A 12491-nucleotide genomic window follows, 5' to 3' on the forward strand; every position below is an offset into this window, starting at 1 on the left:
GGCTTGGAGCCAATGTATTTGTTATTCACAAGCTGTGCTGAGGAAACAGAGCCTCCACCAGTGGTAATTCTGGGGATGCAGATGAGAGAATTGGGTCAGCTCTGGGAGCAATCTCCTGGGCCAGCTGACCCAGGGTAACCCAACTGGGTTCACCTCCAAGCACTGACACTTACCAGCTGTGTGGCTACAGGCAATTATTTAACTTCTCTGAGTCACAGTTTTATCATTTGCAAACACTGGTTATAACAGTAACTTCTTCATTGCAGTCTTATGAGTATTTTAATAGAACCAAAGTATATAAAACACTTTGGACAGTGCCTGGCACAGAGAGCTCAAGAAATAGGGCTAGCCGGCCAGCATGGCTCAGTGGTTGAGCATCGACCTATGAACCAGGAGGACATGGTTTGATTCCCGGTCAGGGCACATGCCCAAGTTGCAGGCTCAATCCCCAGTGTGTGTGTGTGTGTGGTGGGGGGGGGGGGGGGGCGCGTGCAGGAGGCAGTCAATCAATGATCTCTCTCATCATTGATGTTTCTCTCTCTCTCTCTCTCTCCCTTCCTCTCTGAAATCAGTAAACATATAATTTAAAAAAAGAAAAAGGGCTTTATCGGTAGTAAGAGTTGTACTTTTAACATCAGCTGCTTCTCCTTGGTCTGTGTGTTTGCCATAGGTCTAAAGCCGTAGCCACTTTCCAGGGAGCCCCTGGCCCTGCAGAAGTCCCAGCAACAACGGAGACAAGCTCTGTACTTACAAGTCACATTTCCCTAGCAGATGGCTAAAGCAGGGCAGAAACTTGGCGTACCTGGGAAGACAGCCTCGATGTACCACGTCATCACCCCATAGAGGAAGGCGTCAAACAGCATCATAGAGACCGAGGTGGTGAGGTTGAAACCATCTTCCTCCACGGGGCTCTCGAAGAGGTTGTCCCACTGCACCCCAATGCCCTGCTCCTCGAAAAGGGCAAAGTACTCACAGCCAAACCCGAAAGCCACGGGGGAGAGCAGGCTCTGAGAGAAAGAGGCGAAAGTCACTTATCCATCTCCTGTCTCTTTTTCCTAACACTTCCAATGTAAATTTCACCTGGAGACATCTGAATGTGCAAAATGGATCAATTACAAGACATGGAAGTAGTCATCTACAGGGTCCCTCTGGGGGAGTGGGCTCCTTGACAGCATATAAAATGATTCTATTTATAGCCACTCATTATGCACACACATTTCGGAAACGGAATATGATGAAGTGTAAAACTTTTAGAATTTTATGCTCCCAAAGATGCCCCAAGGGCTCAACATTCCTGCACCCCACACATACACTCATACATCATCAAGATCCTCCAGAGCCCTCTGCTCAGCAGTGATGGCTCCTGTCAGAGCAGCCTGCCTGGGGCCCCTGATATTTAAGGGTCCAAACTGAGGCACCCGGAGGTGACTTTTGGAAGTGATCCGGGGGACAGCTGGCAACTCACCCTTACATGGGCTTACACACGGTTGCAGGCCCCTCCTCCCGTGGACAAGGGAGGGAAGTGTTGAGGGCAGAGGTCCGTGGGGAGATGGGGCACCTGCTCCTCAGTTTTTTCAGTTCAGAAAACGTTACTCAAGTGAAACCCATGCTGGACACAAGGAGCACAGGGTCAAGAAGGAGCCAACTGTGACCTCAAGAGGTTTCAGTTCTATCTGTAGCTGTGACTTAGGGTGAGCTCACGTGGGGGTGGAGACAAAAGGTGGAAACGGCATCTACTGTCTAAAGGGGCCCCCCGCTGCCATTTACCCACAGCTAGGTGGATGGTACAGCCTGGCTCTGAAAAATTCCATCTGATTCAATTCGACCATTCGATTCACTGAGAGGACTAACGGTAAACAATTTCATGAGGCGCAGCCCCTGCCTTCAAGCAGTTTAGAATCTAGCTCTGAGCTTCTCAGCCCATCCCACTGGAGACTCTCTCAGCCTGGACTGCAGCAGAGGAGAAGCCCAGGGGCGGCTGGGACAGCGGCGACCACAGAGAGGCCAGGGTCACTCACCGCGAAGATCTTGAGCGTGAAGCCCACGTAGTCCTGCCAGGCCACACACAGGACGTAGGGCAGGTACAGCATGAAGTAGATGATGCCCCCGCAGGCTGCCGCCAGGTTGGCCCGGGAGAAGAGCGTGCTGATGAGGAAGCACTGCAGGATGGTCACCACGGCGAACACGGACAGAAAGACAAACACCACGCTGGGGTCGCTGTAGGGCAGCAGGTTTCCCAACTGGAAAGGAAGAGACCCAATAAACGTGCTGCCTCTTCAACCAGCAAGCACATCCTCGCACGATCTGCGGGACGAAGCAGGGCTCATTCCTTCTCCTCTTAGAGACGATACTGAGGAACGGTGCTGTTTGTTTTTCTGATGAAGAAACCAAAGCCTAGAGAAGGGAAATGACTAACCCAGGACCACACAGCAAAATAGTGGTAAGTCAGGACCAGAACAGAGTCCAGGGTTGACACTCATCAAGGTTTATCTCAACAATTTTGTTCTTTGTTTCTCAAAGCAATCTGACCTGGCTTTTCTTTTAAATGACTACGACTACTGGCGCCGAGAGTTGAGCCCTAGCCAGTTTGGCTCAGTGGATAGAGCATCGGCCTGTGGACTGAAGGGTCCCAGGTTCAATTCCGGCCAAGGGCACATGCCCAGGTTGCGGGCTTGATCCCCAGTAGGGGGCATGCAGGAGGCAGCCAATCAATGATTCTCTCATATCACTGATGTTTCTATCTCTCTCCCTCTTCCTTCCTCTCTGAAATCAATAAATAAATATAAAAAAGAGAGAGAGAGAGAGAGTTGTGAAAGAGACGGCAACCCACACGACTTCCCACTCCAACAGCCAAGGAAAATGGCCAGGCAATCGTAACATCCCCCTTGACAACCGGCCATGGATCCCACACTCCCATAGTCACCTGAACTCAGTGGACCTTTACGTTTATCTGCAGGAGTTGGGTGTATCTGAGCAGGACCTGCCAGCATGCAGTAGTCCCGGAGTAGCTCCCATGCACCTGGTACAGGACCCCCACACCCACCACAGAGCTCCGTCCCTCACAGTCAGGCACCAGAGCATGAGAGGGGTTTGCTTTTAGCAAGAACTGCTCTGCCACAGGGTCAGATGACCTCAGTGAAGTCCTTAACCCTCCTTGGTCTCATTTCCTCGTACGTTTGGTGGGTTATTTAGTGAGGATATACTAAGACGGCACCAGTGATAAGATTTAAACAGTGCTGGGCAATCAGTAAGTGCGCATTTGTAATGAACAGTAACTAGTATGACACTGAATGTTGGTTCCTATGCCACTGCACTCCTCCCTCTTTAAAAACATTTATTTTTATCAGATGGGTCCTTAACGGAAATGATTGTGGAGAAAGAAAACTGGCCTACAAACTTATTAATGTATGTGGTGGACAGAGAACTGTGCCTACAGTCCCCTTCTGGAGGGACCTGTCCAGCTGTCAGGAGACAGCCTCCAGGTACCAAATTCTATGGGTCTGTTACCGCTGCAGAGAGCACCTGGCCCTGGGGAACACACACATTCAAGGACTGGCTGAGGGGCCTGGGCAGGGGATGCCAGGGAGGGAGGCCTTGGGGAACCTAAAGAGCTGGACATTTCAGCTCCATGAGGGACAACTCTGACAAGCATATAGGCTCCCAGTGCCCATGGGGTTGCCTTGCATTGCCGTTCAATTGCTTCCTTTGCCCAGTCCAGCATCCTCCCCAGAGACACTGATCCCTAATAAATATTCATATGCCAAGCTGTTCCAGCCTCTGCTTCCAGGAAACCTAACCTGTAACCATGTGTCCTTCTAGATCAGCGGTTCTCAACCTGTGGGTCGAGACCCCTTTGGGGGTCGAACGACCCTTTCACAGGGGTCGCCTAAGACCATCGGAAAACACACATATAATTACATATTGTTTTGTGATTAATCACTATGCTTTAATTATGATCAATTTGTAACAATGAAAATACATCCTGCATATCAGATATTTACATTACGATTCATAACAGTAGCAAAATTACATTTATGAAGTAGCAACGAAAATAATTTTATGGTTGGGGGTCACCACAACATGAGGAACTGTATTAAAGGGCCTCGGCATTAGGAAGGTTGAGAACCACTGCTCTAGATATTCCAGGAAGCACCGCCCAATACGAGTAAGGCAATGACCAGCTTCCAGATGCTGCCATGAACCTCTGCCCAGCAGACAGCATGGCACAAGGTAAGTGTGTGCTTACCTGGGAAGCAAGCGCCCTGAGCTGTAATCCTGCTTAGCTGCTACCCAGCTAGGCTGACCTTGGGAAAGTCCTTGTCCCTCCCGGGGCCTCACTTTTCCCAACTTTAAATTGGGGGCATTGCAGGAGATGGCATGTCTGACCCCTTCCCTCCCAAAGAATATTTGCTTTTCTCCCCCTCACGCAGCCCATGCTGGGAGGAGCCAGGGGGCAGCCTTACTTTCAGGATGACCACCAGCAGGCTGGCGCTCACGAGCAGAGGGATGAGGCTGCTGATGAACCAGCTGAACCAGAGGATGCCATTATCCAGGCCCATGATACGCATGGTCTCCTTCAGCCGCGCCTCCTTCTCGTACACGATGCCCTTGATGATCACAGCCACCGAGTAGATCCAAGCCAGTGTCATGAAGAGAGGCATGGACCGGCTCATCACCCGCAGGAAGCTGAGGCCCCAGGGAAGGGAGGGGGGAGAATTAAAGACAAGTGTGAGCCAGACTCATGGGCCAACGCCTCCAGGCCTGCATGCAAGAGAAAGCACCATGACTGAGCCAAAGATGGCAGGTCCTCTGCACCCGGACACACAGAGAGCTCATAGCATGAGCAGTGCAATGTAGCGATAAAAATCAGACCAACAACGTATTGCCAAAATAAACTTCTCTGGGGGCCTGCTTTAGTAACTAGGTAACTCTGGGATGTCATTAAGCTAAATATGGGTGGTTTTAAATGACTAAAACAAAACAAAACAAAAAACCCCCAAACTCATTCTCTCATGAAAGTTCAACATCTCCAAGGTCATCTCATCGCACTACTGACTTGCCTTGCACGACCAATATGACAGATGGTGCAGAAACACACATCAGGCAGCTCTTGTCAGGGGTATTTCCAAACGGGAACAGGAAATGCAGTGAAGCAAATGGGACACAGAATCTGGTCCCTGAAAATCGAGGTCCAAGGCCCAGCTTTACCCCTTCTGCACGCACTGCTGCGAGCCAACAGCAAGGCTCTTACTGCCTCGACTCGCAGCATCCTCATCGTAAGACATCCTTTCTAGAGTGAATCTGGGCTGAGGGGCTCTTTGGGAAAGTCTTCCTTCGGGAAGTTCTGCCTCATCTTTCAGGAAATAAGAAGCAAGATAGTTCTGGGTGACATGGCAAAGCTAGAGTGAGCCACACAAGGAGAGACAATTGCCCAGTGCAAAGCAGAGAGCAGAGAGCAAACACAGGGAGAGGCACCCTGCTCCTTCCGCACTCTGATCTCTACACACACACACACACACACACACACCAGCAGCAAAAGAGCGCAGACACTTTCCAGTTGGGAAGAGGCATCACCTATTTCAGATGCCGGAGGTGATTATACTTCTCCCCATGCTCTCTCACAAGAAAGCATTAGATCCAAAGGCCCAGCTCCCACCATGAGAAGTTGGCAGCACAGTAACTAAGCACTAAAAGATTATCTTAAAAGTCTAAGATAAAAAGGCCTTGTTCAATTTTACTTGGGTTGATTCAAAATATGGTTTATCCATTATGGAGAAGAAGTACATATGTTTGCACACAGTGAGCTTTTCTAGGTCTGGAACGCTGTCCCTGTGTTTGGGGAAAGTGTTTATGTGTTTGTCGTAACATTTTAAACGTGCAGATTGGGAACTTTTAGAGATAAGTTACTTAACTGACTTTTGTGCAGGAAAGAGGTTCAAAAGAGTAGAGTGTAAAAAAAAAAGTCCTGGTAATTGTGGACGAGAAGGGAAGGAGGATCGACAGTGTGTGCACATGTCCGTATCTCTGATGTGACTCAAACTGTCAACTACCTACATCTGGTATCTCATTTCCTGAGATCTTCACAGAATTTCAAAAACAACTTATGACCAGTATCAACACCCACATAAAATAAATAAAATCAAAGCGCTCTGTCTCCTCCCTGGGTGTGTGCGTGTCTACACGCCACCTGGGGACAGTGTCCGCTCGCTAAATAAAGAAGGTGGCTTCCTGGTGACTTACATGTCATCAACGTAACAGGGGTAGGGCATCTGCTGCACGTAGACCCCGGTTTTCTTCTCGGTGCCCGTCAGCACCCGGATGATCGCCTGTTCCACCACATCCTGCAGGTAGGCGAAGCCCCCCCAGACGTACCGCATGTCCTCAAAGGGGTCCGCCCGAGGACCAGGGTCCCAGTACCTGAAACCGAGACACAGGTGATCAAACATTTCACAGAACCACACAATAAAAACCCAATCACCCACAATCCCATCACCGCTCCCAGCCACTGTTTTTATGTTTGCATCTTACCTTCTGGTGTCAGTTGACATGTACACATATTTTTAAATAGACACCAGAAAGAACATACCACTTAGCTTGTTTCCCCCTCCACTGAATACCTAACATCGCATCTAGTAGACATACCACAATTTACCTGACCACTCCCTTCCATATTGATTATTTGCCCCTTTTTGTAAAAAAGGATAAGGCTAACATGGGGAACCCAGAGTCTTTTTTTCTCCTTTTTGTTCCCATTGATTTAATTCCTTGGGATTAATTCCCTTGATTGAGAATGCTAAATGAAAAGATAATAATATTTTCTAAAAAAAGATATTTTATTACCTTTGAAATAACTGTCTCCATCCAGAAATGTGGCCACTGCACCAAAATTATGCCACCCGTTTAAGTTTCTAACAAATTAGTCAATAAAAGTAAGAACCCCTAGTTATCTTAGCTGCTCTTGACTTCCCCAGGGCTGACTGGTGTGATGGGACTCCACTCACCCATCTTTGATCTTATTCGTCCTCTCCACATTGTCAATGTCCATGCGGATCTTGTACTTGACGTGATGGGGCAACTCGACACTGTCGGGGGCAATCCCGGTGAACACGATTCCAGCCCAGAACTTCCTCTCATCCAGCAGCTCCATGGACTTGTTGATGAGCCAAACCTCTGTTGCGATCGGTTCCACCTTGTTCAGGTTGACACACTGAAGGAAGAACAGCCTTCATGAGAAGTCTGGTGGCCAGAAAAGCAAGCAGTGGCCCAGGCAGACCTGACCCTGAGAGCAAAAGGCTGTGTGGCTTTTCTATCTTCACTCTACAGATCTCCCCTCGAGTCATTTTCCAATATGCAACTGAAAATGGGTCATATTTCTTAACTGAAATTTAGAGATAAGTTACTTAACTGACTTTTGTGTGGGAAAGAGGTTCAAACAATGACCATGCCTCCTTTTCCTCTCTGTTTTCTTAGCAATTTTGAGACATTAACAACTAACCAAATAAATAAACGTGTCCCTCTTAAGTGACATCATTTTTAAGAGACTACATTTTTAGAAATGTAATCTGTCTGATTAGATTTCAGATAAATTTCATAGAAACACTCTTAGGTCAGACAGAAAAAATGCTCGCGTTAGACTTGTTTATTTACATATTTGATCATTCAGCTGACATTTACTGAGTGCCTTTTGTACACCAAGTCCTATGTTAGGTTTGAGGACACTACTGTAAATAAGCCTGTACATTATTCCACAGCATCCCTCCAATCTGACTGACTGCACCATCTCAGCGGGGAAAACCACGGCATGGCCTTTTCTAAACGCTCCACAGAACAGAGCCTCACCTCCATGAAGCGCCCGATGGTCTGGACCGCCCCGTTGGTCTCATTGAAAGCCTCTCTCCAGGTGTACACGGAGCCGTTCTCTGACTGCACGTCCTCTGGGGACTTGGCCAGAAACGCCACGATATCTTCGGCTGTCCAGTCTAAGCCGGCCAGGCGCTGTTTCCAGAAGTGGTCATTGCCCCTGCTGTTCAGGAGTGTCTGCCATTTCAATGGGAAATCACAAGCAGCAAACATTACAAAACCCTTCGCGTACGTGGTCCCCTTCATTTATCTTCACAGCAAACTGCGAGTTAAATAACAGTGTCCCCGTTTTAAAGATGAGAATGTTGGGGTTGAGCAATAAGTGAATATGATGTTAACCAAGACCGAGTCACAGTGCTAATAGCCATGGAGCTGAGACTCAAAGCCAGACCAGTGCGAATGCAGAGTCCCTATGTTTTCCACTGTACCGAACAACCTAGCTTAGCAGTAAGTAACTACAGCAACAACAGTAATCACCCTTACTCTGCACAGTTACTATACTGAATTATTTATCTGCTTTACCTCACGCAACTCCATGATGAAGGTATCTTTAATAGCTTCAATTTTACAGATGGGAAAACCTACATTTAGAGCCATCAAGTCCTTAACATAAGGTCCCTAATAAGTAGCAAAGTTTAGCAAAGTCAGAATACGAAACACGGGCTCTCTGATTCTACTGCACCTTCCCACTGCATTGAATTACTTTCCTCTCTTGAGACCCTATCTGATGACTTCTCATATAGACCATATCTCTAGTCTGAATGAAGACAAACACACTTTTGGCTGTTTAGTTTGGGAAAATAATACCCTTATTAAACCAAGTAAAATAGGATCTTTCCCAACTGCAAGACACATGGGTCATGATGCAAAGGAAGCCTAACTTCCATTTCTTGCTCCCTAGCTGGTTGGCCCTCAACGTGGGTCTCAATGTGGAAAAACAGTAAAACCTAATTTGGTGCTCAACCGACAGCTCCTTTCTTACTTTAAAAAAAAATACATTTTTATTGATTTCAGAGAAGAAAGAAGAGGGAGAGAGAGATTGAAACATCAATGATGAGAGAGAATCATTGATTAGCTGCCTCGGCACACCTCCTATGGGGGATCAAGCCCGCAACCCAAGCATGTGCCTTGACAGGGAATTGAACCGTGATCTCCTGGTTCATAGGTCGATGCTCAACCACTAAACCACACCAGCTGGGGATGGCTACTTCTTAAATCAGTCTCATTTCCACTAACATGAGCTGTTTTCCCCACGTGGCTTCATATTTACTATTTTAATGGAAGCATAATGATTTCATAGATTATATTTACTATAATTTCACTGACTGTTTTCATGCTGCTAAGCGTTTAGCCTATTTCTAATTTCCCACAATAACAATTATTATAGCAATAACATTTTCTGTCTTACAGTGACTTCTTCTTTTTAAAATTATGTCTATAGGATATATCCCTGAGGGTATGTGGAATGGAGGTACACAGGATAGCACATTTTTTATGGTTCTCGCAATTTTCATCCCAAATTGCTTTCCAATAGAGAATAACAATTTATACTGTCGTCAGTAATATATGTATTTTTGTTAAAATAAATTGATGCAAAATTGTACATCACAAATTGTGAAACAACTTTATTCGGAGACTTGAACGGAACGAATGCGGGCTGAGTGAAGACATGTGGTGTCTAGGGTGAGACCTGCCCTGCCCAGTGTGGAGTTTGAACAGGACTGCCAAGGAAGCAAGACTAGAAAGATGAGCCCAGTGCAATCCCTGGCCACATGGCCATTTTAGGGTACATGAGGGGGCCAGGAGACCTAATTTCACCCTGAGGAGTGGTAGCCAGGGAGAAAGCAGGGTCTTGAGATGAAGGTGCCAAAAAGCAGCTAAAAAGGAGAACAGTTTAGTATCGGTAGGGTCCCTGATGCAACAGAGAAGTGAGTCTGGATCTGTGGGGTAATGCAATGGGTGTAGACAGAGCCACAGACAGCAGAGAGATAAGAGCTATCACAGAGCAGAATGGTGGTTGCCAGGGGCTGGGGTGGGGGAGATGGGGAGATCAAAGCGTACAAAGTTCCAGCTATGCAATCTGAGTTCAAAGGTACACCCTATACCAGTGATGGCGAACCCTTTGAGCTCGGTGTGTCAGCATTTTGAAAAACCCTAACTTAACTCTGGTGCCGTGTCACATATAGAAATGTTTTGATATTTGCAACCATTGTAAAACAAAGACTTATGTTTTTGATATTTATTTTATATATTTAAATGCCATTTAACAAAGAAAAATCAACCAAAAAAATGAGTTCACGTGTCACCTCTGACATGCGTGTCATAGGTTCACCATCACTGCCCTATACCAACCATACATACTCTCCACTTGAAATTTGCTAAGCAATCACTACATGAGATGATGCATATGCTACCGATTGTGGTGATCATTTTACAATGTAAATGTATATCAAAACATCAAGTTGTTCACTTTATATATAATTTTTGCTTGTCAATAGACCTCAATAAAAGCTGAAAGAAAGAAGGGAGGACAGGAAGGAGGGAAAGAGAGAAGGGGGAGAGAGACAGAGAGAAAGAGGGAAACAGCAAAAGAAGGAAAAGAACTACGCCAACAACAGCAGAGACCTCAGGCAGTGCCTGATGTGCCAGACTCCATGAGGCTGTAGGGGGTACAGAGTAGGAGAAGCCCAAGCTTGCAGTGTGAAACAAACATTCCTTCCTAGAGAAAGGAAAGTCCGAGGAGGCTCCTTCAATTTCCACCCACAGGCTGATCAGTCCCTAGTCAGTTTCCAGACTAACCACCCCTGCTCTCCAGGCCCCAATATCTGTCAGCCTAATGGACAGCCCCACCATCCACCAGCCAGAAGTCAAAAATCCTCCTCACGCCTCCCTGTCCTTCACCCTCTCCATTCAAGCAGCCCTCAGGCTTCACCTCCTGCTGGCCCTGGCTGTCCACTTGGCTGGCCTCCATCCTGGTCTCTGCCACCATCATCCCCCTCTTTAATCCACTTGTCACATTGGAGTACGACATCTACATCTCCCCTTGCTTCAAGCCCTGTCATGGTCCCTGGAGCTAAAGTCACGGTCCCTCAAACCACAGGCCATGCCTTCTCCCCAGCCACAGCTCCCACATCCCTCCTGCACATCCTGGGGCCTCCCACAGGATCCCTAATGAATGCCACAGCGACGTGTACAAGGCTTTGTCCCAAAGAACTGGGAGCCTGGGAGCTGCTAGAACATCCAGGCCAAACTCTCCATTTAAGAGCAGGGAAAGCATCTACCTGCCTCCAGACCCAAACTCACGGAATCCCTTCCCACTCGTGGGATCCTCCGAGACTCGGGAGGAGAGAAATCCAACAGGGAGAAGTGCAGGTTCCAAGGGGGGGACCGGGAAGGGAACCAGGGAGAAGAGGCCTGGGATCACACAAGGTCCAGTCACTGTGCATGGCTGGGCACGGAATCCCTTCACAGAGAAGAGACTGGAGCCCAACTGAGAACCATACTTGAAGGGTGTGCGTTGTGACTATTATGAGTCAGGAATTATTCAGTAAACCCATAAAAACTGTTGTTCATGTTTTTCTCACTAAAGTCCCTTGGTTTTGGAAAGGCCCCAAGTTAAGAATTCTGCATAGATAACAAGACCAGCACAACAAAGATGATTCCAGCTTTGCCATCAGGGGAAGGCCCCCTGGGTACTGCCCCTCCCAGGGCATCTGGGGACAGTCCTATGCCTGAGATAGGTATCAGCTCTCAAACCCAGCTGCCTCTCTGATCAATGAGGTGTCAAGACAAGAAACCTGGCAAAATCCATCCCTGCTTCTTAATGGCAGCAGACACGAAAGGAAGCGCCTCCAGTCCGTGGAGATAGAAAACAGCCTGATGATCCTGGCTCAGCCCAAGGCAGGGATGATGTGATTAAATGGCACTCGGGCTCGGGCGGAGGAGACATTCTGTTCTTGCTCAGACTCCTCTGCTTTTGAATCCAATTGTCTCCAGAGCACTAATCCCTTTCAAGTGAAGCGGAAGCACTGAGTGCAATTAGCCTCCATGCGGTAATGGTGGCTCCTCGGAGCAGGTCTCTCGCACCTGTCTATGGGTCAGAGTAGCCCTTTGCTCCCGCACCCATGTCCAAGCTGGCTCTAGAGCCAGAAATGAAAACAGCCAGGGTCCTGCAATCACCAAACGCTCGCTCCAAACACCAGCCCTCAGTTTCTTAGAAAACTGATGTTTGAGCGCCAGACGCATGGATGCTGATGTGCAAGAAACAGGGTTACCTGTGCTCATCACCTGCAGCTCTACAAAGGTGACAGCCCTGTGGCTTGAGCTCAGCTCAATACGTCTACACAAGTTAAAGGTAAAGAATTCTCATCTAAGCCACTTCTGGGTAAGTGACTAGAAACTCGCCTCTCTAGCATCAAGCAGGCACATGGTCATCAGAAGGACACTCACCCGGACAAGGTCCATTTCTGGGCTGCTCTCCATGAAGGTCCAGATCTTGGGGCTAAGCTCTTCCCACATGCCTTTTATGTCATGAAACACAGCCAGTTCCTGGAAGGTCTTGTTCACCTGGAGTGAGGAGGGGAGCCAGGGAGAGGCGGAAGAAAAGAGGAGAGGCAGAGACATGAGAAATG

The 12491-nt window shown here is 47.8% G+C and overlaps 1 protein-coding gene across 1 annotated transcript; it reads right to left on the minus strand.

Annotated features, from left to right (window-relative positions):
- Positions 1 to 802: 802 nt before the first annotated feature.
- LOC102436048 (ATP-binding cassette sub-family A member 1-like) lies at positions 803 to 12452 on the minus strand (the record flags this gene model as incomplete). The annotated part of the gene is made up of 7 exons (XM_006108908.2): positions 12310 to 12452; positions 7840 to 8037; positions 7002 to 7207; positions 6241 to 6417; positions 4464 to 4686; positions 2019 to 2240; positions 803 to 1007 (listed from the first exon to the last, which is right to left on the minus strand). Coding segments are annotated over exons 1-7 (1300 nt in total), but the record flags the coding sequence as incomplete, so codon positions are not given.
- Positions 12453 to 12491: the final 39 nt, after the last annotated feature.

This window comes from Myotis lucifugus, unplaced genomic scaffold (genome assembly GCF_000147115.1).
Source record: "Myotis lucifugus unplaced genomic scaffold, Myoluc2.0 scaffold_4269, whole genome shotgun sequence".
NCBI lineage: Eukaryota > Metazoa > Chordata > Mammalia > Chiroptera > Vespertilionidae > Myotis > Myotis lucifugus.